This window comes from Cannabis sativa, chromosome 5 (assembly GCF_029168945.1).
Source record: "Cannabis sativa cultivar Pink pepper isolate KNU-18-1 chromosome 5, ASM2916894v1, whole genome shotgun sequence".
In the NCBI taxonomy this organism is placed as follows: Eukaryota; Viridiplantae; Streptophyta; class Magnoliopsida; order Rosales; family Cannabaceae; genus Cannabis; species Cannabis sativa.
In genome coordinates this window covers 71004969-71031600 of record NC_083605.1, presented here as the reverse complement: position 1 = coordinate 71031600, position 26632 = coordinate 71004969, and the positions used below count along the sequence as shown (strand labels likewise).

At 35.1% G+C, this 26632-nt stretch overlaps 2 protein-coding genes across 3 annotated transcripts; one reads left to right on the top strand and one right to left on the bottom strand.

Annotated features, from left to right (window-relative positions):
• Nucleotides 1-3859: 3859 nt before the first annotated feature.
• On the bottom strand, nt 3860-24831 carry LOC115716937 ((S)-ureidoglycine aminohydrolase). Of its 2 annotated transcripts, XM_061115916.1 has the most exons (14): nt 24540-24799; nt 24292-24420; nt 23860-23947; nt 23695-23771; nt 23569-23608; nt 23381-23447; nt 8485-8570; nt 8238-8319; nt 7825-7881; nt 7689-7727; nt 7238-7270; nt 7057-7127; nt 4740-4793; nt 3860-4137 (listed from the first exon to the last, which is right to left on the bottom strand). In XM_061115916.1, exons 1-14 carry the CDS (start codon nt 24586-24588, stop codon nt 4068-4070), a joined length of 942 nt encoding a protein of 313 aa, XP_060971899.1. In that variant the 5' UTR covers nt 24589-24799; the 3' UTR covers nt 3860-4067. The 2 variants fall into 2 exon arrangements, with proteins under 2 accessions (XP_060971899.1, XP_030501725.2); XM_030645865.2 differs by lacking the exon at nt 7238-7270 and having other exon boundaries at nt 24540-24831.
• On the top strand, nt 17366-19311 carry LOC133038010 (uncharacterized). Its single transcript, XM_061115915.1, has 2 exons — nt 17366-18897; nt 19260-19311. The coding sequence occupies exons 1-2, from the start codon at nt 17645-17647 to the stop codon at nt 19264-19266; spliced, it is 1260 nt and encodes a 419-aa protein (XP_060971898.1). The 5' UTR covers nt 17366-17644; the 3' UTR covers nt 19267-19311.
• Nucleotides 24832-26632: the final 1801 nt, after the last annotated feature.

Sequence of the window (26632 nt, the reverse complement as noted above, 5' to 3'; positions counted from 1 at the left end):
TAATTATTCCTAAATTTAATTCCTAATCTATAACTATATAGAAGGGAAATGTGGGTTTGGACTTTTTAAAGTAAATTACAAAATTATCTTTTTTTATTATTATTATTAATTACTATTAAATCCTCACATCATTTAATCACAAGAAAAAATCATAATTTAGAGAACTCCATTTTTTATGTACAATATTATGCATATAAATACACCTTTTTATTTTTTTTTACTAATCTATAATTATAATTTTTCATATAATTTGTTTATATAAAAAAGGCTACAAAAAATAGATTAGAACTATATAAAAAGGATAAATAATTTTTGGGCTTTTACATATTAAATTATTTATTTAATTTTTGTTTTTTTTTCATTAAAATCTCATATAATTTAATATAAATTATATTATTTTGATAACCAAAATTTTAAGCTTTTACATATTAAATTATTTATTTAATCTTTGTCTTTTTTTTTATTAAAATCTTTTATAATTAAACATAATTTCCATTACTTTGATAACCATTATACTTTTACAAGTGAGAAATTTTGTAAATGATATTTTTTGTGGATAACTACATGCTAGTTAATAATCACACAATAAATTAATATAAATAATCATATTTGTGTTGATGAAACAATATGTATATATGTATATCTCATAGTTTATATCTATAAACATTACAATAAATAATTATATATTAATTAATAATCACATAATAAATTAATATAAATAGTCATATTTGTGTTGATGAAACAATATACATATATTATAATTTATCTGTAAAAATATTACCATTAACAATAAAAAAATTATTAAAATATTCTTTCAATTACTCTCTATGAATAATCTATAATCTATAACTATATAAAAAGTGTCAATAATTTTTAGGCTTTTACATCTTAAATTACTTACTTAATTTTTATCTTTTCTTTTTCCATTAAAATCTTTTATAATTTAATATAAATTAAATTATTTTAATAAATAATATACTTTTACAAATGAGAAATTTTGTGGGTGATTTTGTTAAAATATTCTAATCCCTTATATAAGTATAATAATATATTATTTTAATCACTCTCTATTAATAATTATATATTAAATAATAATCACATAACATTATTTTAATAATTATATTTGTATTGTTGGATATAAACTATTTGCAAGCATATATTATAATTGAAGTATAAACTTGATCAGCAATTAAAGAAAATTAGTAGAATAATATAATTTCTTTGTATTAATTATCATAATAATATAGTTATTTATTATATATAACTTAATATATAATATAATTATTTATAATATATAAAATGAAAATATTATTTTTCATATATATTTTTTAATTAGGAAATTATCTTATATACTGTTTTTTTTAACTCTTTTTTTCAAATTTACGGTTTGGGTTTCTAAAGTAGTTGTAGCGCTAGTTGCAATATGGGTTATTTTTTGTTACAATTTATGTTGCAGCGCTAGTTGCAATATGAGATTCTATGTAAAATTCTGCAAAAAAAAAAAAAAAACTGTTTTAAAATATAAAAATAAAAAAGCTTCTTTTTAATTTTATAAGTATAATTCCCTAATTTAAATTAAAAGTAGTTTTATTCAAAAAAAAAAAAAATTAAAAGTAGTTAACATTAGTTTCAAATTATTTATTAAGCGTATTTTTTATATATACATCATGTGATCATCAATCATATGTCAAAAATAATTGGCACCTCTAAAGTGAATTTATAAGGTCTTGTTGATACATATAGGCAATCATAGATTATAAGCTAAGCTATATCAGCCCTAAGTGATGTATACTTGAATTTGAATGTACACCTCTTATAACATATATAATATAATTATAAACATATACATATGTGTTATGTGCTAATAATATTTTAGTAAGGGGGTTAATGAATTAATGCCACTAATGATAGCTTTAGAGAAAGTAGATCAAAAAAGAAAGCACAAGATCAAATCCTTTTTCTAGGAAGAAAAAGGGGGAAGAAAATTTATGATAATATTCCCATTTGGGGCAAGGTTGATATGGAGAGCAGCCCACCAAAGTTATAGTAATGAGAGGAAAATTACTTGGGAAAAGGAGTGGTGGTGGTAGTGTGGATGGTGGTCTTGTGGGTTTTTGTTAATAAATATTGGTGCTCTACCCTCACTCAGTCAACACCAAAAGTAATACATAAATTTAAAGATATTAGGCGCCGATAGTACTTAATATTTTTTATAAGTAGTGTATCACGATTAGTTAACAATATTCTTTAAAATTTATTTTCTTAAGTTATATGAGACTCAATACTTAATTACACTAATAACATTATGACATCGAAGAGGGTGCTAGGCACTAGTTAATGGTGTTCACAAATTAATTTGGTCCGATTTTTAATTTTTTCAAACTAAACCAGTATTACGGTTTTTTAAAAATTCAAAACCAAACCAGACTAATTAAATTATCAGACCAAACCAAACCAATCCACTCAAAAATAGATTGGTTTGGTTTGAAATCATGATTTGTATTTTGTAGTTATTCTAAATTTTTTTACAATAATTGGTCATTTTTTATGTAATTTTTTTACTTTTTAATAAATTTATAATATATAAATAACAATAAAAAATTATTATCATAACAATATAGAATTATTATCATAACAATATAGAATTATTATCATAACAATATAGAGTTAATATCAATATTCTACCTAAAATTGTTCTTAAATACTAATATTTCGTCTAAAAAAATATATATTAAGTATATATAAAATAATTATATGAATTGATTTAGTTTAAATTGTTATTGAAATTTTTAAAACCGTGACCAAACCAAAAAATTTAAAATAGTCCGGATTGATCAAATTATTCACACTAAATTTATTTAGTTCCATCTCAAATGGTTTGATCCAAATTAATTAAAATTTAAAATTTTAATATAACCAGTCTTAGTACTAGTAATGCCCTTTGGCATTTCTCATAAATTTATGTGTCCCACAAATGATTCATCCTAGGTGGTTCCCTTAGCTGCCACGTATCAACCACATATTGAATTATCCATATGCCCACCATATTATATTTGCCATTGGTAGTAAATTACTAAACAAATAAACATGTAATGTAAGGCATTTGGTAATGATGATGATAATATTAATAAATAAAACACAAAGCTTTACTTATATAAAGAAAAAGGATTCTAAATTCTCTACTATCTTACAAGGACAAGAAAAACTATATAAAACTTAATCAAGTTTTATAATCAATAATATATATAAGCCATCCATTGCCTCATGTTTTGTGACGAATGGAATGTTCCTCATTTTCTTGGCAGCAAATGATTCAATTTTCAACAAGATTGAGAATACTTGTTTAAAAATATTTTAGCTTAGCATCTTATTGATTCCTTCATTATTATTATTATTATTATTATTTATACATGTCTTACCTAATCCTTCTAGTCACATTTAGCTTAATTACTGTGGAATGGTAATAAAAAATTGTTATTGAGACTCTAAATTTGAAACAATTGAACTCTAAACAGCCTTTAATGATAATTTATAATAATTTAAAATGTAAAATATTTGAGCATTGTGTTTGGTCAAATATACATAAGAAAGTGCATGAGAGAATAGAGAATGTAGTAGAGAATTTCCTTAGCACTTCTTATGAAATAAATATTATATTGAAAAATAATTGTATATTTTAAAAGAAAATGTAGTGGCAGGAATTACTAATCCTTGGCTATTTGGAAGGTACATAGATTCTATCAATTTTTGATGGTACAATATTGACTCCAGTCAAATTGGTGACTCAATTTGGACATTATATTCCACCACAACTAAATTAAAACTGAGCTTAGAAATTCTTCAACCACAAAAACATGGGTTTTTGTTTTTTGGAGGTACCAGTGTTTAAAATTAGATTATTAAAGAAAAAAGTGTGATCATAATAGTAAGAAAGAAAATAAAAAAATTTATGAGTTGGGGTGCCATTAGAATGGGCAGGCCCTGGTACATTAGCATACTTGTTAGCCATTAAAGTTGGAATACTAATCTCAGTTACAAACAAACCTTAATATATGCATGTGATGTGATTACAATGGATTCCTATTTACATCTTTATACAGCAAATACCGGCTCCTTGTTTTGCCTAATGCAGCATACCTGAAAAAAGTTACAAAATAAATCACTTGGGGCTCGTTTGGAACGCTGTATTAGGTCGTATTGTATTGTATTGTATTATATTGAATTGGATTATATATCATATTTTTATATAATACTATGTTAAACTTTAATTTATACTAAAATATTATATATTTAAGTGTTCATAAAAGTTAATACCACATATAGTTTTACATAAAAATATTGCATAAAATATAATTCAATATAATACAATACAATACAATACGACCTAATACGGCGTTCCAAACGAGCCCTTGAGGGAAAATTATAAACATATATATATATATAGCCCTCTTTTTAACCATATAGTTCCATGATAATACTGTTGAAGTAATATAGACATAGATTCTAGGATATCGTCCCTCTCTTTTATGGAGTAACTTGTAGTACTAATACTATTGAAGTACTTTAAAATTAATATTGCATTGGCTATATTGTATATTACTCCAGGATAGAACGGGACTGGTCCAAGGGTAGGACTACACACTACTATTTTAGGCCAAAAATATATGGCAAAAACAAAAATATAATAAAGAAAAGAAACTTTTGGATCTCACTTGACAAAGATTTGTATTATTTCTTACCATTGAGGTACAAATGGTGCCATCCAAATTGCATCACCTGATTGAACAGGGTACCTGTTTACAGTATCAAGTTTACAATAAAGCTGATGAGAACAGATTTGGCCAAAGTAAGAAAAGTAATTATGAAGCCAAGAATAAAAGACATAAAACCAAAAACCAAAACAGAATTTTGTGATCATTATATGTTATTTTGTTGTTACCAGTGAATCACTTCTTTCTTTTATGATATTAAACGAGTATAAATAACAATTCTCAACCCCCTAAGGAGAAAATGCTGTTATTGCAATTGATGATACTAAAGAACTCCCAAATCCTCAATTTTCACTCTTAACATGCTCGTATCGCAATGCATCACGACAGTGGTTTGAGTTACATGGCGTGAGTACCGAGTTCAAATGGTTAAACTGGTGTAGGTCCGTCCGACCACAATGGAGAATTCTCGTTCAGAAACAATTTAGCAATTTAGCTTAGCATCTGTTAGATATTAGATGTATATTAGCTGTAAAAGAATTAGATATTTAGTAGATATTTAGTAGATATTTAGTCTCCTAACTTTGTATATAAATATGTATTATTCTATGAAATCAACACACAATTCGAATCACTATTTTCTACATGGTATCAGAGCATTGTGATTCAAAATTCGAAATTCGAAATTAGGGTTCTGAAAAAAAAAAAAAAAAAAAATTAGGGTATGAGTTTAGGGTTGTTTTTTCGAAAACCCTATTTGGAGTGAACATTTTTTCTCACCGCCCACATAGGAGGACTGCCCAGCCGCCGATCTACGAAACCCCAAAGTCCGGTCGCCGGATTCCTCGCGCGTGGGGCTCACGCGCCGGCGCGTGGACTATTGTGATACTTTTTCTCCTGTTGCTAAACTCACATCTGTTCGACTGTTCATTTCCATGGCAGCTACTCATCATTGGCCTTTGCATCAGCTTGATATTAAAAATGTTTTTCTTCATGGAGATCTTGAGGAAGAAGTATATATGGAGCAACCTCCTGGGTTTGTTGCTCAGGGGGAGTTAGGGCGAGTTTGTCATCTTCGCAAATCTTTATATGGATTGAAACAAAGCCCTCGTGCTTGGTTTGGTAAATTTAGTCGTCGTTGAGAAGTTTGGTTTGTTGAAAAGTAAGTCAGATCATTCTGTGTTTTATAAAAGATCAACTGTTGGTATCATTTTGTTAGTGGTGTATGTTGATGACATCGTTATTACTGGAAATGATACTGAAGGCATCTCATCCCTTAAGTCTTTCATTCACACCCAGTTTAACACGAAAGATTTAGGAGAGCTCAAGTATTTCTTGGGGATTGAAGTTACTCGGAGTAAACAAGGTATTTTTCTGTCTCAAAGAAAGTATGTACTTGATTTGCTAACTGAGACAGGGAAATTGGGAGCAAAACCTTGCAATGCTCCGATGAATCCAGCTGTGCATCTTACACGTGATGGGAAACCATTTGAAGATCCTGAGAAATATCGAAGGTAAGTTGGAAAGTTGAATTATTTAACTGTGACTCGTCCAGATATTGCATTCCCGGTTAGTGTTATCAGTCAGTTCATGTCTTCTCCAACAATTCATCATTGGACAGCATTAGAACAAATTTTATGTTACTTAAAAGGAGCACCAGGACGAGGTATAGTTTACAAGGATCATGGACATACCTTGATTGAGTGTTTTTCTGATGCGTATCAAGTGCTCCAAGGTAGATAGACGATCCACTTCAGGATATTGTGTATTTGTTGGGGGCAATCTGGTCTCTTGGAAGAGTAAGAAACAAAATGTTGTATCTAGATCCAGTGCTGAATCAGAATATAGAGCTATGGCCCAGTCTGTGTGTGAGGTAATATGGATTTATCAGCTTTTGACTGAATTCGGGTTTAAGACTTCTATTCCAGCAAAATTATAGTGTGATAATCAAGCTGCTCTTCATATTGCCTCGAATCCCGTATTCCACGAGCGAACTAAGCACATTGAGATTGATTGTCATTTTGTTCGTGAGAAAATTCAACAAGGTCTGATCTCCACAGGATATGTGAAGACCGGAGAACAACTAGGAGATATTTTTACAAAGGCTTTGAATGGGGTGCGGGTTGATTATCTTTGTAACAAGCTGGGCATGATTAACATCTATGCTCCAGCTTGAGGGGGAGTGTTAGATATTAGATGTATATTAGCTGTAAAAGAATTAGATATTTAGTAGATATTTAGTAGATATTTAGTCTCCTAACTTTGTATATAAATATGTATTATTCTATGAAATCAACACACAATTCGAATCACTATTTTCTACAGCATCTTAAGATTAAACTCTTACCAGCTATCGCCTAAGCGGTAAATGCCCTGTCCTTCCAAAAGTAACAAACCATGCTGATTATAATGGACCTCCTGAATAAGAAAACAACCATTATGTTAAAAAGAAATGATCAGATCTTTGGTAAGAGAGAGTGCTTTCAAGAAGCTGGAAATCGAGATAACAAAGCAGTTTTTAAGTGGACTTTTTGTACATCCTGACTTATATACCAGCCAAACTGATATGGTACAAAAACAAAGAAGTAATTAGTGAAAAGGAAAACCAAACTGATTGGATTTTAAGCTAAATGATCTATTTTATAGTACAAAATAATCCATGAATATGTATGCACACCTGACACCTACAGCTATTCAAGTTAAGTGCACCAAACCTTAACCCAAATCAAAGCTGCAGTTGTTTAACTCTTTATAAAGGACTAAATCTCATAAGACATATTTATATATGGAAATGCACCACCAATGGTGCCCAACTACACACTACAAACAGGTTCCACAGTGATAATCTCTAGTGTTGATCCCGTGTCTGTATTAGTTGTGGTGTTAAGCACTACTGGTGCACCATAAAAATGTTAGATATATATATATATATATATATATAGAGAGAGAGAGAGAGAGAGAGAGAGAGAGAGAGAGTACTTTAACATTAAGATACTCCCCAGGCTGAAAATCCATAATCTGCAAAGGCAAGGGTCCAACAATGTCAAATAATACATTAAAATTGTTCAGAACCATAGAAGTCAGGTTTAAGATTGGCATGGAACAAGGAATTTACATGGACATTGAAGTCATAAGGAGTAGACGTTGGCAGAAGCTTCCTGAGCTCAAAGATCTGACAAGAAAATAGGTTGTGATAAGTAAAATATATGTGTATAAGCTCAATTTAAATGTACCCCCATGCAAATCTGACAAAAACTCAAAACAAATAACGAACCAACTACTACATAAAAGTTTTTTTGACTTAATAAAGCACACTAAGATTTCCAAGAACAAGGACACCAGAGAACATAAGTGGAAATTTCTCATCAGACTTCTCCTAGATAATTTCTCCCAAACTCTAAAACCTAATACAATACAATACAATACGACCTAATACGACGTTCCAAACGAACCCCTACTCAATTTTCTATTTTAAACTGAGAAAACATAAGAAAATAGATCTAGATATCGAATAAATTCAGTACTTACCTCCCCTGGAGTGTCAAGAAGTGGCCGCTGATCTGTTGAACCTACAATCAGTTCAGTAAAATGATTCTCCAAAGAAGCATGCCTAAAATGAAAAGAATATATTAGGTACTTGAATGACTATTACCATGACTATTTGAAATATTCCTGGCTATTTCTTATATGTTGTAAAAAGAAGGAAAAAATATTCATGATGATGGCACGCGATCTTTCAATCATCAATCGTAAATACATAATGTAGCGAGCGAACCTTCTTTCAAATACCACAAGAGTTGCAGATGCATCACACTTGATTATATGTTCAAAATTAGGAGGTAGATAAGCATATGAATCCACCTGTATTTCATATGTGAACAGCATCAAATGTCTATTTTAACATCTGTGGACAATCTATAAGAGTCATGTCATTCTCATGAATTCAAATTCTCAATAATCGTCCCAAATAATCTAAAAAATCTCAATTGCACTTGAAGCTAACAAAAAGACTGTTTTGGAATCATCAATGAAATCAAAATCGATTTTAAAGTCTTCAGAGTAACATATTGTGTTTTAAAGTCTTTAGAGTATGTATTAGATACATAAAGGAATTACACTTTTTAAAGAGTGCAATATTAACGAGATGATAGACAAGAAGCCTAAGAGATATGATTTATATAGAGATGAGTCATGGTTACTTTGACTTATGATGGGGGATCAGTCCGAATATGTGAGAGAACCAGACACTTTGGGTATGAAATCACTATAACAATTGATGCTGTGGATTGGTTAATCGAGACAGTGAAGGAAGTCCATCAGAAGGAGGAAAGACAAAGAGTTAGCTTCAAGAGATCATTTCGAAATAGTTCTGGCAGTTGGTTACTGGAGTGTTTCTCAAACAGAAAAGGAAGCTTTTTGAAACTTTCAGCACTAAGGAACAACAAACTGAAATCAGTTATCATACCAGAAGAAGAGAACGAGGAAGGATGGTCTGAACTCATACATTGCCTAAACAGAACTATGAAAAGAGAACAAGCAAGTGTCCATGGGAAATCTGTCCAGAAGATAGGAGAGATACAAAGCAAAGAACCTCTGAACCAACGATCGTGGGTTAATGTTGTCAAGGAAACAAGGAAGCCGATGGTCAAACAACCCGACTTATTGAGGAATGCTACCTCGAAACTGCCAGGCCGAAGAAAGAGTGATATTGATTGGCTGGACCTATATCCAGCAATCAATCCTAGCTTTAAACCAAAGAATCCATACCCAGAAAAGAGATTCCAGCAACCAAAGCTCTATGAATACATGAGATCAAAAGCACAAAAGAGGAATTGGAAGTTGGCCATCATTCTCACCCGAGATAACAGCTACGTATCATGGAGTGTCATCTTTTATAATTTATCCAGGGAGTTAGGAAGGAAATTGGTGGTCAGCCAACTATTTGATGACAGATGCATTGTATGGTGCAAAGATGAGAAGGAAAGAGATGCTTTAATCCTTATTAAACGATTGAGAGTTCCAGGCGCACAGACGGTTGTCTCTCTCTCTCAATGGAGCTGGGAAGCTCAAAAGGAAGGCATTAAAGTCGAATGTAGAGACTCTTGGATTGGTATATACGGACTGCCTTTGAGCCTATGGAACATGAAGACCTTCAGAAAAATAGGTGAGTGTTGTGGTGGACTTCTGGATGTGGATAAGGAGTCTGCTGAAGCTTCCTTACTTTCTCACGTGAGACTTCAGTTGGTGGGAGACGAAAATGGGTTCATACCGGAGTCACTGATCGTGGAATACGAAGACAGCAAGGTTGAACTGAGTTTGTTCAAGCTGAATGACTTGAGTTATAGGTTCCAAGGGTACTTTAATACCTGTTGGTACCAAGATTTCGACCACAACAAGGTGGCTGGCGATGAGGTAGACACGGGGGCCGATGAGGGTTATGGTGCAGAAGGCAGGGGGATAGCCGAGGCGGTCGGAAGAGAAAGGGTGAAAGCCGGAGATGGTAGGGACGAAGATGAATCAGTAAGGATGGCTGTCAGCGTTGAGAAGCACGACGGAATCGAGCTTGCTGTTCACCACGAGGTTGAAAATTGGGTAACGGATGGGAATGAAATTAACAGAGAAGGTGTCACGATTTTTTCAGAGGAAACAGAGGAGTCGGAGTCGGGGAGATCTGCAGTTCCGGTGGCTATGGTGAATGGTGCTCAGTCAGGGAAGAACTCAAAGGTCGGAGATGATTGTGGGGTTATCGAGACTGATTTTCTTGCGAGGTTTAATGCTGTGGAGGCGATTGGGATTTCCAAAAAGAAATCGCAGGAATCCAGGGGAATGACAACGATCCATACCATCTTTAGAAGACTGTTGAGGGACCTAGAAGGGCCACGTGTGAGTTTCTCTTTAATGCCCACTGATTGTATCAATTTAAGGTATATGTGGCAGACATGTGAAAAAGAGTTTTTTAATAAAATGGGCCAGGTCAGTAATTTATCTGTGGTGGGCCCTAGAATTGATTTGGGCCGAAAGGGGTTGGAGGATAAATGTAAGGCCTTGGCTGGGGATAATGGGGAATTGAGGCCTTTGGTTTATTATCATAATGGGCCTTTTAGTATTTTTTTGGCCCATAAAAGAGTTGAACTAAGGCCTGAAGTAAAGTTATTTTATAACCCCAAGTATAAGGGATTGGATCCGTGGGCTAGCAAAGGAAAAGAAAAGAGGGATATTTGTGTAAAAAAGAGTCCAGAGCAGATTATCAATGAATTTTTTGAAGGGAGATTAAAATCACTCAAACCAAAGTCTCGAGAAGAATTCAGAGCTGCAACTATTTGGTTTTGGGCAGATTTTGAAATAATAAAAAAATCAGTAAAGTCTCCTATTCTGGAAAAAATGGCAGAGGTAGAACAAGAAGAGGAAAAGGGGTTTGTTCCGTTTGGGAAGGTCTATATCAGGAAAAGAAAGTCTATGGGACATACCAGAATCGAAACAACAGTGTCAGCAGAAGAAGAATTTTATTTTGAGGAGGAGGAGGCTGATGTAGGGTCATTTGAAGAAGAAATATTGGGACTAAGCTCAGAGAGTGAGTGTTCGGAGGGGGAAGGAATAGAGTCTGAGGCCGAGGATAGTGAAGAGCTAGAAGATATTATTGGTGATATCAAGGAACTGTGGAGACAGAATGAACAGGAAAAGCATGAGGATCACTCATGGTCTAATATAGTTCAATCCATGGCGGAGATGGGAATGGAGATCATGCAGAATAATGAGGACAGCAATGTGATCAAAGGAGAAAGGAAGTCAATGAGAAAGTTAAGCAGAGAATTGAATAACTTGACATTTAATGTCAATTATGATAGAATCTGCAAAAAATCAGGGGTGGTCAAGAAAGCTCAATGAAGATCCTTTCATGGAATATAAGAGGGAGTGGGGATAAGGAGAAGAGAAGGGCAATTAAAGCGACAATATGTAAGGCTAGTCCGGATGTGGTGATTTTACAAGAGGTGAAGAAGGAAGTTGTAGATAGAAGGTTTATTGGTAGTGTTTGGAGGTCACGGTTTAAGGCATGGATCTTGAGCCCATCCATCGGAAGATCTGGAGGAACATTGCTAATATGGGATACGAGGAATATTAAGGTTTTGGATTCATTGATTGGTAATTTTTCTATTTCAATCTTGATCCAAGCTGAGGGATTAGATCCATGGTGGTTTTCGGGATTATATGGACCTTGTTCGTACAAATTAAGGTCGGAATTTTGGGATGAGTTGGCTGGCCTTTATTCTATTTGTGGAGATTCATGGTGTTTGGGGGGGGATTTTAATGTTGTGCGAAGAGTGGGAGAGAAGTTGAATAGCAACTCCTGTACTAAGAGTATGAAGATCTTCGATGAGTTGATTCGGGAAATGAGATTGATTGATCCTATCTTAAGTAATGGGCGGTTCACATGGTCTAATTTTAGAGCTACACCAATCTGCAGTAGGTTGGATAGATTTCTTTATACTTGCAAATGGAATGGATTGTTTCCATTTGTGCGTCAAGAAATGTTGGTGAGATTAGTTTCAGATCATAATCCTATTGTTATTGACTCGAACCCGCCTAAATGGGGGCCTGGACCGTTTCGGTTTGACAATCTTTGGCTGGAACACAAATCTTTTCCTAAGTTACTTGAAGGTTGGTGGAGAAATGCTAGTGGTGACGGCTGGCCAGGAACGAAAATTATGTGCAAGCTGAAGAAAGTGCAAAAAAATATAAAGGAATGGAGTAAAGGGGTTTATGGAAATAACAAGATGGCCAAGAATGCGGTAGAAAGGAGAATAGTGGAACTGGATAAAAAAGAGGGGAGTATTGTGTGGAATCAATCTCTTGCAGAGGAAAGGAGAAAGCTTAAAAGGGAGTGGCAACAATATATAGTTGAAGAAGAAAGGAGTTTGTGGCTGAAATCGAAATGTAAATGGGCAAAAGAAGGGGATGCAAACACAAGAATGTTCCATAATTTATTAAATGCAAGGAAGGCAAGGAATACTATCTCAAGAATTGAAAGAATGGATGGTTCGATAATTGATAAGGAGGATGAAATAGTAACTGAACTAGTAGAATTCTTCTCCAAATTATATACATCCGAGAGGAGACCGGGTTGGGGAGTTGAAGGTATTGAATGGAAACAGTTATCAGAATCATTAGCTACAGATCTAGAAAGACCCTTTGAAGAAGATGAAATAAAAGAAGCCATTTTTAGTTGTGAAGGTAACAAAGCACCTGGGCCGGATGGATTTAGTTTGGCTTTTTTTCAGTCAAATTGGGAACTTATCAAGAATGAGCTGTTGGAAGTTTTCAAGGCGTTTGAAAGAGAAGGCAGAATTGAGGGAAGTATTAATGAGACTTTCATTTGTCTTATACCAAAAAAACTTAATAGTTGTTTGGTAAAAGACTTCAGGCCTATCAGTCTTACAACAAGTGTGTACAAGATCATAGCTAAAGTTTTGTCCGCTAGGCTTCGAGGTATATTGGGGGAAACGATTTCGGTAACACAATCGGCATTTGTAGAAGGGCGGCAAATTTTGGACTCTGTGTTAGTGGCAAATGAGGCAGTGGAAGATTACCGGTGCCGCGGAAAGAGTGGGTTGGTTCTCAAGATTGATTTCGAGAAAGCTTATGATCGAGTGGAATGGGATTTCTTAGATATGGTTATGTCAAGGAAGGGGTTTGGGGAAACTTGGAGGAAGTGGATTAGGGGATGTATCTCGTCAACATCGTTTTCCTTATTTGTGAATGGAAGAACAAGGGGAAAATTCAAAGGATCTCGTGGCCTTAGACAAGGTGACCCACTATCACCTTTTCTCTTTACATTAGTGGTAGATGTACTTGGAAGGATGATTGACCAAGCTGTAATTTCAAGAAAATTCTCGGGATTTTTAGTGGGCAAGGATAAGATTCAAGTAAGTCATTTGCAATTTGCGGACGATACACTTCTTTTTGCAGATGATGAGGCATCACTCCATACACTAGTAAGAATTGTAGAGGCTTTTTGTGCTATTTCTGGATTAAAAGTAAATATGAGTAAAAGCCAAGTGTTGGGGATCGCTATGCAAGAAAGTGTGGTGGCCTTGTGTGCTAATCAGATTGGATGTGAAGTAGGGAATTGGCCTATGTCATATCTTGGAATGCCTTTAGGTGGCTCGCCCAGGAAAAAGTTGTTTTGGGCACCGATTTTGGAAAAATGTGCTAAAAGGCTTGATGGATGGAAATCTTCATTTTTATCTAGGGGTGGTAGACTTACCTTGGTTCAATCAGTTCTTTCATCTCTTCCCATTTATTATCTCTCCCTCTTTAAAGCTCCAAAAGTGGTTTTACTCTCGTTAGAAAAAATGATGAGAGATTTTCTTTGGGAAGGAGGAGAGTCAATGGGTGGGGATCATTTGGTGGCGTGGGAGGAGGTGTGTAGACCTAAGCAGGAGGGAGGTCTTGCTATTGGAAGGTTAGACATGAGAAATAAAGGGTTCCTCATGAAGTGGCTGTGGCGATTTCCGTTAGAATCAAATTCACTTTGGCATAAGGTAATCAAAAGCCGGTATGGGAGAGCAGAAAATTGTTGGGATACTAAATCTCGGTATAGGCTCTCCCCAAGAGGTCCTTGGAAAGATATTTCAGAACTTTATGGTGAATTTTTGGAGTTGGTAAAGTTCAAAGTGGGTAATGGCACAACTATTCGGTTTTGGGAAGATATATGGATTGGAGATACAACACTAAAGAGTCGGTTTCCGGATCTGGCAGTGTTATCACAAGCGAAAAACTCGACTATAAAAGATCTTGTTGCCATTGAAGGAGAGGTAGGAAACTGTGTTGCAAGCTGGAATTTTAAGTTTAGAAGGAATTTGATGGAGAGAGAAATGCCTAATCTTATTGTATTACTGCAACTACTGGAACATATTAGGCTGCTCAACATATCAGAGGATATTAGAGTATGGAAACCAGATCCTAGTGGAATTTTCTCTTGTAAGTCAGCTTTCAACTGGTTTACTTCAGATCAGGATCTTGGTGCTCTGTTTTGGACGAAGACCTTATGGAAAAGTAGGTGTCCCTTTAAAGTGAAAGTTTTTGGATGGTTGGTCGCATTAGGAAAAATCAATGTGCATTCTATGATGCAAAAGAGGCGACCTTTTATTTGCTTGTCCCCGGGGTGGTGTGTTTGTTGTAAGAAAAGTAGTGAAGAAGTGGCTCACTTGTTCTTGGGGTGTTGTCTTGCTCAAAAACTTTGGATCAAGCTCCTGAATGACTTTGGAATACAATGGGTATTTCCCCAATCAGTTTCATTAATGATGGTGAGCAAAGTGGGGGGTAGAAAGGGTAGATCATACCTATGGAGGACAGCTGTTCTAGCAATTATGTGGGTTATTTGGCTCGAAAGAAATAACAGAATTTTTGAAGGGATTGAAGCCTCAGTTGAAGACTTGTGGGAAAAAGTTAGATTTTGGACAGCTGTTTGGGTTTATAAAACTAAAAGTTTTGAGCAGTTTTCGTTCTTAGATTTGAGTAGCGACTGGAGATTGTTGTGTAATGTGGTATAACAGTACATGATTTGTTTAAATGTCTTATATGTTTGTGATAGAACTTTGTAACCATGGTATTCCTCCGCCACAAGTGAGGCTTTCTATATATGTCGGGGGAGGGGTCAAGTTTAGACTTTGGCCTCTTTCTCTTTTCAAAAAAAAATATAGAGATGAGTTGTAGAGAATAGTAACATTCACTACAGCTAGGCAATGTCATGTTTAAGGGTTATAATCAAAGCAGAATCAGTTTATTCTTCAGTACATGGTTACTGACATTGTTTTAAAGTCCTAAGAATATCTATTAGCTAGAGAATTTAGAATTTAATTGTGAAATTCAGCATGACCAGTTTTAAGACAAAAACTGCCATTTGTTAAGGTCTTAAATAACTTTGCCATGGCCCATTTGTCAAAATGGCTAGTAAGTTTTGTAGAAAATGGTGAATGAATTGTATTTTATATATCATAGAATAGTATATATTTATATACAAAGCTATGAGACTAAATAGAAAACTACTAAATACAAATAGAAAATTACTAAAAACAATTTATCATAACTTTTACAGCAAACAAAATGACAATTAATCTCAACGTGCTTAGTGCGCTCGTGGAACACGGGATTTGAGGCAATATAAAAAGCAGCTTGATTATCACAACACAATTTTGCTAGAATAGAAATCTTAAACCCGAATTCAGTCAAAAGTTGATAAATCCATATTACCTCACACACAGACTGGTCATAACTCTATTTTAATTCAGCACTGAATCTAGACACAACATTTTGTTTCTTACTCTTCTAAGAGAGATCAAATTTCTCCGAATAAATACACAATATCTTGAAGTGGATCGTCTGTCTACCTTAGAACCTGCCCAATCTGCATCAGAAAAACACTCAATCTGGGTATGTCCATGATCCTTGTAAACAATACCTCGTTCGGGTGATTCTTTCAAGTAACATAAAATTTGCTCTAATATTGTCCAATACATAAACTGACTAACGACACTAACTGGGAATGCAATATCTGGACGAGTCACAGTTAGATAATTCAACTTTTCAACCAATCTGCGATATTTCTTAGGATCTTCAAATGGTTCCCCATCACGTGTAAGATGCACGGCTGGATACATTAGAGCATTACAAGGTTTTGTTCCCAAATTTCCTATCTCAATTAAAAAATAAGGTACATACTTCCTTTGAGACAGGAAAATACCTTGTTTACTCTGAGTAACTTCAACACCCAAGAAATATTTGAGAACCCCTAAATCCTTCGTGAGAAACTGGGTATGAATGAAAGACTTAAGAGATGAGATGCCTTCAGTATCATTTCCAGTAATAACGATGTTATCAACATACATTACTAATAAAATGATACCAGCAGTTGATCTTTTATAGAACACAGAATGATCTGACTTACTTTTCAACAAACCAAATTTCTCAACAGCCTGACTAAATTTACCAAACCAAGAATGAGGATTTTGTTTTGCGAAGATGACAGACTCGCCCTGGGTCTCCCTGAGCAACAAACCCAAGAGGTTGCTCCATGTATACCTCGTCCTGAAGGTCTCCATGAAAAAAAAGGTATTTTTAATATCTAGTTGATGCAAAGGCCAATGATGAATAGCTGCTATGAAAATGAACAGTCGAATAGAAGTCAATTTAGGAGCAGGAGAAAAAATATCACAAAGTCTACTCCATAGGTTTGAGCATAACCCTTGGCAACAAGACTGGTCTTTATGCAAGCAATTGTTCCATCTGGATTAAATTTAATTGTAATCACCCATATGCACCTAATGGCGCATTTTAAAGCCATTTTTGGGGAATCTGCCTGCTGCAGGAACCGGTTAACCGGTTCTGCATACCTGACGAACCAGTTAACCGGTTCGCAGCAAGTGGCGATTCCAAGGTCTTTTTAGTCCTTTCAAACTCGAATTTTTCCCTATAAAAATCCTACCACCGAGTTTCTATTCCCCACTCAGATTTTTTAACCCTAAATAGAAGCCTCCAACCCTCTTCTCTCAATTTTTCTCTCTCCAGACCTAACTTTCCCATTCTCTTTAACCCTCTACCTCCATGGATGCTTCATCTTCAAGACCAGAAAGGCAAAGATTCTCAATGCAACAAAGGGAACTGTTAGGCCTTAGGATAAATAAAAAGGGTATATGGGTCATTGTAATAGGGGATATTGGGAGAGTATATATAGGAAAGTCTAAGAAGGGTTTTGGGGGGAGAATGAATTAGTTAATGAGCAGTAGCTCTTGGGAGAGCACTGGGTCTCTCGAATACCCAGCAACACTGTACTCTTTACGTTTTGCTATCAATATATCAGCTTACTATTTCCTATAATTGCTACTGTTAATATTAATTGATAGGAAATTCCTATCAAGTGGTATCAGAGCAATCGATCTATGGGGCAAGGTAAGACGGAAATTCGATCGAAACTTCACCAAGCTTCAAATCAATTGGAGCTGATGAAATCATCATTTCACATGACGATTGAAAAGACCATCGAGAAACATGTAGGCCTGATGATGAATCAACTTACTCAGTTGATACAAAAAGTCAGAGAGGCACGAAACGCCAACGACGAACAAGTGGTGACTGAGGATGAGCCGCTGATGCCTACACAAAGTTGTTCGAGGATGTTGCTGCCACAAGTAACAAAGGCAGTGATAACCATAGAGGAGGACAAACGACGTGACAAAGCTGATAAGGGTGAAGCAACGAAGATTTCAGATCTAAGAAGTGTCTCGCTAACACTTCCAGCCAAACACCATGACATGGCTCTTCTACACATGTCGTCGAAGTCGAACCGTAGCTCACCGGATCTAATGAAGATGATCAGCACTCAGCTGGAGGATAATAACATTGGGGAGGAGCAACGTTTTCGATCGCCGACGTCAAGCTCATGGGAGCTGCACGGCCAACCGGTGCTGAAGAAGGAAAAAGAGCCCCCGGATCTCCATGGGAAGACGAATACATCTTCAACTATGAACAACGACGTAGCTCTTGAAGATCTATCGTTGCAATCAGCTCTAAGGAAGCTAGAGAATAAATCTTTCCCACCATTAAAAACCATGAGTGATGGTGCCTCCATTGAAAAACACTCGCTGGTGGAGAAATTGCGCTGCCGATTTGCGCCGAAGGATCAACATCGTCCACCGTCGAGTGCAATGCCAGGGAAGCCGCCAAATTTGGTCGAGGGTGATAGGGGTGATCAATGCCGTAGAGAAATAATGTTCTGTTTGGAGGTAGGGCTCACTTCTTTCTTTCTAAACTTAAGGCCCAAATCAAAACAAAATAGGGGCCCAGTAAGCAAGACAAAAAGCCCATATCTTAATTTAGGTCACAATTGGGTCATGTGGCATCCAAAGAATAATGGTTCATCAACCATTTCTCCATGTCACGCATTGAATATTGGGAATATTAAGTCTTCATTCTCATGGTATCTCAAGGTGGTGCAACTTGGGTGCTGTAACTTAGGGTCGGCAACGGAAAATGAGGTGTGGGTGGTTGGAGCACAACTTTCACGTTCAGCTTTTGGGTATGACGAAGAGGAAAAGACACCAACTGTTCGTTGGCTTTTTGACAGAGGAAGAAAAGCTTGCTCTCAAGAGTTTCTTCCATGGCCAAGCTTGCACAACAAATTTTGGGTCACCAGGTATTTCAAATGGAATAGAACCAATTTTACTACTAATTTCATGTTTTTTATTGGATTTGGGAAATTAGTTGGTGATAAGGGGGGTTGTTTATTCATGGGCACTGTTAGACAAATGGGGCACAAAGAAATTACTACAAGATATGAATGTGTACTTTGTCACTGTTACATATTCTTTAGTTCTCAAATGGTGACTCAACACATTTATGGGATAAGGCCAACTATTGATAATTTTCTATTCTCACTTTGGTTATATGATGATAATGAGGATTGTATCCTACTGGAAATATTGGAACAATTCATCCAGCATTTAATTTCAAGCATTGGTGTGATGGGTACTGTTCCTTCTTTGTTGATGTTCAAAGGACTTGATGTTCTCAATTGGAGGGTCAACAAGGCTATTAATTTTCTTCTTCAGCAGTGGGATGATTTTTGTTTGGCTTGTGATGATTATATTCAAAGGCGCAAGGAGACATTTTCTAAGGCAGAAAACGAATTAAAAAGATATTCAGCTGTGTTGGAGCTCTTAGTTGAGGAGAAAATTAAATATGAAATTAATGCAAAATATTTGGAAGGAAGCTACATCCAGCCACATGATACCTCAAGCATGATTTTCTACAACATTTTTCAGGGGCATAACAAGGAGCGGGAGCACAAAATGCATATGTTGGACTGGGTTTTCAAGCGAAGTCAACTTGCTGAAACTTGGCGTTTCTCTCACAGCTTGAACAATACGCATTTGCTGGGTTGGTTCTTTGAAAGAGGACGAGCACAAGTTATAGCTTCAGCTTCGTGCTACGACCAGGTGGCTACTCGCTGGATTTTTGCCATAGGCCTTCTTCAATGCTTTATTGAGAATGGTCGGTCTGGGCAAAGACTGTTGTGGAAGCTTGTTGTTCTTCACCTTGAGGACAAGGTGAATTTTGGGCGGCCGGTATTGTTAGGCCTTAGGATAAATAAAAAGGGTATATGGGTCATTGTAATAGGGGATATTGGGAGAGTATATATAGGAAAGTCTAAGAAGGGTTTTGGGGAGAGAATGAATTAGTTAATGAGCAGTAGCTCTTGGGAGAGCACTGGGTCTCTCGAATACCCAGCAACACTGTACTCTTTACGTTTTGCTATCAATATATCAGCTTACTATTTCCTATAATTGCTACTGTTAATATTAATTGATAGGAAATTCCTATCAAGAACAAAGGTCCAAAGCAAGGAATGACCTCTTCTCCCATGAAAAGTATGCAAGAAGATTCAATGAGGACTTCTCACAAAGAGATATTCTAAATGGTAAGCAATGTGATCTCAAAGCCCTTGAGTATGTCAATTTCAGTTCTCTTTTTGAACATATGGGATGGAAAACCTTGTTAGAAATTCAAACTAATATCTATCCTAGGCTAGTTAGAGCTTTTTATGCTTGTATTGAGGTTAATTGCAATCCATATAGTGTTAAGGGAATCCTCAAAGGGATAGCATTTGAGTTAACCGTAGACACGCTTAATGATCTCCTAAATGCACCCAAAGAAGGCATCTTGCTTGACCATAAACTTCGCCTTAAGAATGATACCACCTTCAACTATAACCTTTTCAAAAAACATGTGTGTGTAGGTGACAACTTTAATTTAAAACTAAAACGAACCTTCCTCACCCTTCAAGGCAAAATCCTCCATGCTTTTATATGCTCCAACCTTATTCCTAGGAAAGGCCATCAAGGTGAAGTGAGTGCACTTGATCAAATGATCCAATACAATATCATCTTGAAAGACAACCAAATCAACTTAGGCTACCTTATCCTAAAAACCATCAATGAAGTGTATAAGCCTACCCTAAAAAGAGTCTTATCCTATGGTTATCTTCTTAGCTACTTGTTCCCACTCCTAGGAATCCCAATTGAAGATGAAACCGACATTTATGAACCCAAGGAGTTCGACACTCTTGGTGAGATCACATTCAAGTCTATGCGCTACAAGTTCAATGAAGTGGAAAAGAAATGGATTTCCACCAAACAAGGTCCACATGCCCATGAGGAAGCACCCTTGGTCTCAAGTGAAAGTGAAGAGGAGGAGCAAGAAGCCCAAGCTCAAAGCGATGAGGAAGCCGAAGAAGAAGTGCCTCCAATAACACAAGCTCCTCACTTCAACATTTTTTGCTAACCTTCACACCTCCATTACTTCAAATTTAAACAACTTGAGAGGTGAAATGAACACTCAATTTCCACTCTCCAAAATGAGATGACTACCATAAGGAGTGACATTGCCACCTTGAGGGGAGACAAATTAGCTCTCTTGCATTTTTTCTTTTTTTGCATCTTTTCTCATGTTTATTTGTTTTTAGTTTATTTGCAAAAGCTTAGTGCCTTTTGACTTTGATGTGTTAGTTTGTTATGTTTTTTATTTTATTTTGGATGTTATGTGTTTAACATTTTTTTATAATGAATGGTATGTTTTGTGGTGAATGGTATGTGTGTCAATTTTTTTTTTTTGGTGAATGGTATGTTTTATTTTGGCTTTTATTTTGTAAATTCTTTGCCACCCTTTTTGATGAATTAAAAGGGAGAGAAATTCTATAAATATTTTTTTTGAGATATCTAATAATTTTTAAACTTGAGTATAAAATTGAGGGGGAGTTTACAAAATCATGCAAGATAAATTTTCTTTTACCCTTGCACACATTAAAGGGAAGCTAATCTAATATATATTGGTTCAATTTTTCATCTCTCTTTTTCAAAATAATCAAATATTTGATATCATCAAAAATAGGAAGATTGTTAACTCAAACTTTTAGGTCTCCTTGTTTTGATGATTAACAAATATTTGATTATTATTTGTTACTAATAGTTTGTTGATTTTGTAGCACAATTAAAAGGTAAAATAAATTTTTCTAAGGCAAAATTAACTCCAAGGGTAAAATGGTAATTTTACCAAAAATTCTCAAAAATGACCCGAAGTGGATTCAACAAATATATCAACTACTTCATACTTGATAAAAGCAAAAAATTCATTAAGGGATCAAGAATTCAAGACCCTATTCAAAAGAAGACTTCAAAAGCTCAAAGTCAAAAGTCTACCCAAAAGTCAAAGTCAACTCTCAGGGAAAAGTTAACTTTGGATCATAACATGCAAATTAAGCTACGAAACTCATCTACATAAGGACTACACACAATCAAATAGTATAAGTTTACTTTAGTCTTGTTAAAGTGATTTGCACAATACACTAGGGTTTATAAGTTCAAATTTTGGCCCACTAACTTGTGTGACAAGTTTTCTCACCCAATGGTTTAAAAAAAAATTTGATTGACTTTCTAAATCACATAACATTTTACTTGGACTTTTCGCCACTTCCAGGAATCCGGTTAACCGGTTCCCAAAAGGTTAACCGGTTCACCTGAAACCAGTTTACCAGTTGGCAACCAGTTTGCCCAATGGCAGTCTCGTTTTTCGCGTCCAATAGCTATAAACGGCTATTTTTCTCCCTAACACTATATGAACTCAATTTTCATCAAAAATTCAAGTTGACTGAGTATTTATATCATATACCTAACATATTCAAGTGAGTTTAATGAGCCCCCAAGTCTAAAATCCAACAAACACTTTTCACACACTTTGAGTTAAAATTTGTATTTAATTCTTTTAAGTGTGCTTGCTAATCACTCTATGTTTCTATAAGCAATCTAATGTGTAAATGCATGAGTGTACAATGGGTAGATACACGGAGCTAAGATTTTTGCTGATTTAGATCATGTGTTTCTTGTTAGCCCACGATACTTCAGATTAGTTTATTTCTTTCAAAATCAAAAAGTTTCTACTTCTTTAGATTGCTTATATCTTAACTTTTCATCTTCAAATGATATAAATCAGAAATATTGAAAGCTAATTACCCTCTTTTCCTCAGTGTCTATACTAATGAAACACAGCAAGTCTCTCATAAAACATAATCTTAAATTCATACTAAAGCATGTTCAAACACTCCATTTTGAATATAATAAGCTTGTTTAAGGAAGACCAATGTATTGACCTCTACTACCCTGCTCCTAATTCACTTTTTTATTGGTTTCTCGATATAATAACATCTCTCATTCTCTTGTATTATGTCTAATAAACACTAATCAGTTTATTAATATTCGTAGTGCCACACTTTTCAGTTTATTTAGTTTTCAGCTTTATACCCTTATATATACAATATACAATGTATATTCTAGCCTAAACTTCTACATTCCTACATATGAGGTTAACTCTTTACATATTTCAGTTTGCTTATTATATATGCAGTTCAGTGATCTTGGTATGGCTTAAAATGAAATTAAAGAGTGTTATACCTCTTGTTGTTATTTGGACTTTAAGCCAAGAACATACAGCCAAGCAGACTAAGCTACATCATAATGATATTAAGAGCTAAAAGATTCCAAATCTAAAAGCTAGTAACATCACTGACATGTACCATAAACGAAGAATCAATTATAGAAATAAATAGGCATCATACAAGTTTTTACCTCAAGTTTGTGGCTGGCACTAGAAACATTAGTTAGTGTCACTGAACCCTGGACCACAAATACGAACCTAGAGATACAAAATATGTACAACAGGAGATCGAAAAGAAAAAAGTTATAAATCCTGACAAAACTATTCACAAACCAGGAATATTATTAGGCAAATGACAATAAAAAGAGAGATAACATACCTCTCAACATCGTGAGCAGGGAGCCCAGATTGTGAATTTTCTGCAAAGGTGAAGTAAGTATGATAACCAACAATAAAATTTCAACAACAGCCTAAACTAGAATGCCATATAATATAATCGACGAACCTTGCATCTTTGCGAGGTACATAACGAAATGTGAGCCAATGGCTGGTGTAATAAGATAAGCTGCTAATGTATTTACCCTGCAGAAACATTTTGGATTATTGTTATTAGATCAACAGAGAGAAATAATGTTTTTGTAATCCAACAGAAAAATGGAGTCAAACATACCACTCTGGTAAAGGGCTGAAGACCTGACTTTCAGGTGTTATTAAAGCATGGTCTCTTTTGTAAACACTGCGCGTGAACCCTGGCAAGTCTGCCCAATAAGACACAGAATCAAAATTAATGAATTTTTAATTTCTCTTCTTCAGCTTTATTGCAAGGACAAGTGTTACAATACAAAGTCATAGCTCACATAACTCATCTTTTGTCTTCCAAAATCAACAGTCATCAGCACCAGACCATATGGTACAATTATTAATCTCTATTTTGATCGTTAATTTCAACTTGATACTCATCATTTTGTATTATGTTATTGCTTATTTTGAATTATGTTACTCCCAATATGGCTTTAATCCGTGAAATTTCTATACATCAGCATTAGATACTCGAATCTGGAAGTCGTGAAGAGAAAAATATCGAAATTTTATGTTAACTAACCTTGTAGATGAGAAGGAGAAAGAGTGGGATTCGTAACCTTCCAATACAAATGCTTAAACTCAGAAGAGGAGCTGATAACAGAAGGCGCAGAGCAAAACCCATCATCACTCGCAACCAAATCAGGCAGACCTGAAAACAAAATTTCAAAAAAAAAAACAATGAATCTCCTTAAAAGCTATTTTCTTTTCACTTTTTTTTTTTTTAATTTTCTGAGGAAACAAACAGAAAAGAGGAGAGTCGGGGTGTACATAAAGTGATGGTTAGAAGGATGAGAGAGGCTTGCATTGGGTACCGCATTGGGAGTGGAAGTGTATGGGAATGGTGTGACTTGTGAGGGAGATGGGATCATGGGATGGGAGTGGTGTTGTTTAGTTTGTAAAGTAATCGGAAGAAGTTGAATTGAAGTGGAGTGGAGTCAGAGTCAGACTCAGTTGAGTCACAGTGTCATCGAGGAAGACGCCAAAAACATGAGTTGGCCACTCCTCCTTTTTGTGGTGTTTAATTTGTAGCCACTTTTAAATGATGTGGAGTTTATTAATATTCGTAGTGCCACACTTTTCAGTTTATTATCCGAAGATAAAAATTAGGTGGCGTTTAGTAATAATTTTTTAATCAGTTTTCTGTTTTTAAAAGTAGAAAAGTGAAAATATTTTTCAAAAACATGTTCTATAAAACTGTTTTTACTTTTTAATTTCATAATTAGAAATCAAAATTTTAAAAACAAAAAAAAAATCACTTTCAATCTTTTTTTTAAACAGTTTTTTTTCTTAATCAATCTTTTGGATTATAACCAGACCCGGACTCAAAACCTCTCCTCACGGCCTTGGCGTTGAACCCAACTTCTGACCCGAACCCGAATCCAACCCCGGATCTTGACCCGACTTAAATAAAATCAAAAAATAAAAATGAAAATGAACTTTACAGAACACACTTTTGTTTTTTGTTTTTAAAATTAAAAAACAAAAGTGGTTACAAAACGCATTTTGTTTTTTAAAAATAAATTTTTTAAAAACAAAAATTTTACTTTCATTTTGTGATTAAAAAATTAAAAAACAAAACTGTTACCAAACGGCACCTAAATTTGTGGAGTTCGGTTTATTGGAAAGGGTGAATGAATCCCCTTTCAAATATTTCTTCGAGAGGGATCCATTAAATATATCGGGTACATTGATCTATCAATTGTTCCTGCACAAGATCTAATCAGATAAGGCAAACGAAATCCATTTCTACATTGCAAGGAAATAATGCAGATTCAGTCGTTCTGAGTTTTCTTTGGTGATTGGGTTAAATTTTTTACCTGTGCCAACTAAGAAGGAGATCCAAGAGAAAGCAACCTCAAACCGATTGATAGTTGAGTACTTCGACGGTAATTCATCCATCGCTTATGGTCAACTATGTAGAGTGTTTGAAAGTTGTCCGATAGTGGATGATGTTTACAAGTTGAGGCTTTCTATGTTTGTTACTGGCATTTTGACTGGTTGTGATGAGAAGACAGTCGTTCCTCCATTTATGATTAGAGTGGTGGAGGACTTGAACTTCTTCTACGAGTATCCATGGGAGAATATTCCGTTCAACAAATTGATGAAAACTTGTAATGAAGACTTTGCAGAAATGAAAAAGAATTTGGATAAGAAGATTTCAAAGGATTCCTCTTAGCAGAAGGAGGTGAAGTACTCCACATATGGGTGTGTTGCAGCATTATAGTATTATTGGGCTTTTGATTTCACATTAGAGATGGATGATGGTTTTGCTGTCAGAAAGGCACATGGCTTCCCAATAATGATTAACTAGGAGAGTAAGAAAAATATAGACATCAACAAGGAGCATGTTATAAATTTGTTCGACAAAAATGTAAGTTTTTTACTCCTTGATCTTGGTTTATTTTTTTGATTGTACTACATTTCTTTTTTAATTTCATTCATTATAATAATATTTTTGTTTTCATTAACACTTGATAGTGTAATCTATCTTACGTGCCTGATCCCACGAAGAAGAGTTTTTGAGGACCGTGAGTGGAGGTGACGCGCCATTGTTTGTCAACTTGGACGAACTAGTGATTGGCGAAGATGGACAGCTAACAGAGGAAGCTCTTCGTAGCCAAGCAAAAAAGCTTGCAGAACAGTTAGAAGAGCGGATGGAAGAAGCCTAAATATTTAGATGTTACACCACCTCCATCATCTCCACAACTGGAGGCATGTTTAGTTCCTCTTGTAGCAGCATCAGCAGAGTCCTAGAAAGCTGGTTATTTTGCCATTTTGGCTCGGGTGGGTCAAAATCATATGCAACCTGTTCCCCTTTTGCTAAGGCCTTGAGTGAGTGGCTAGAGATGATGATGTCACTC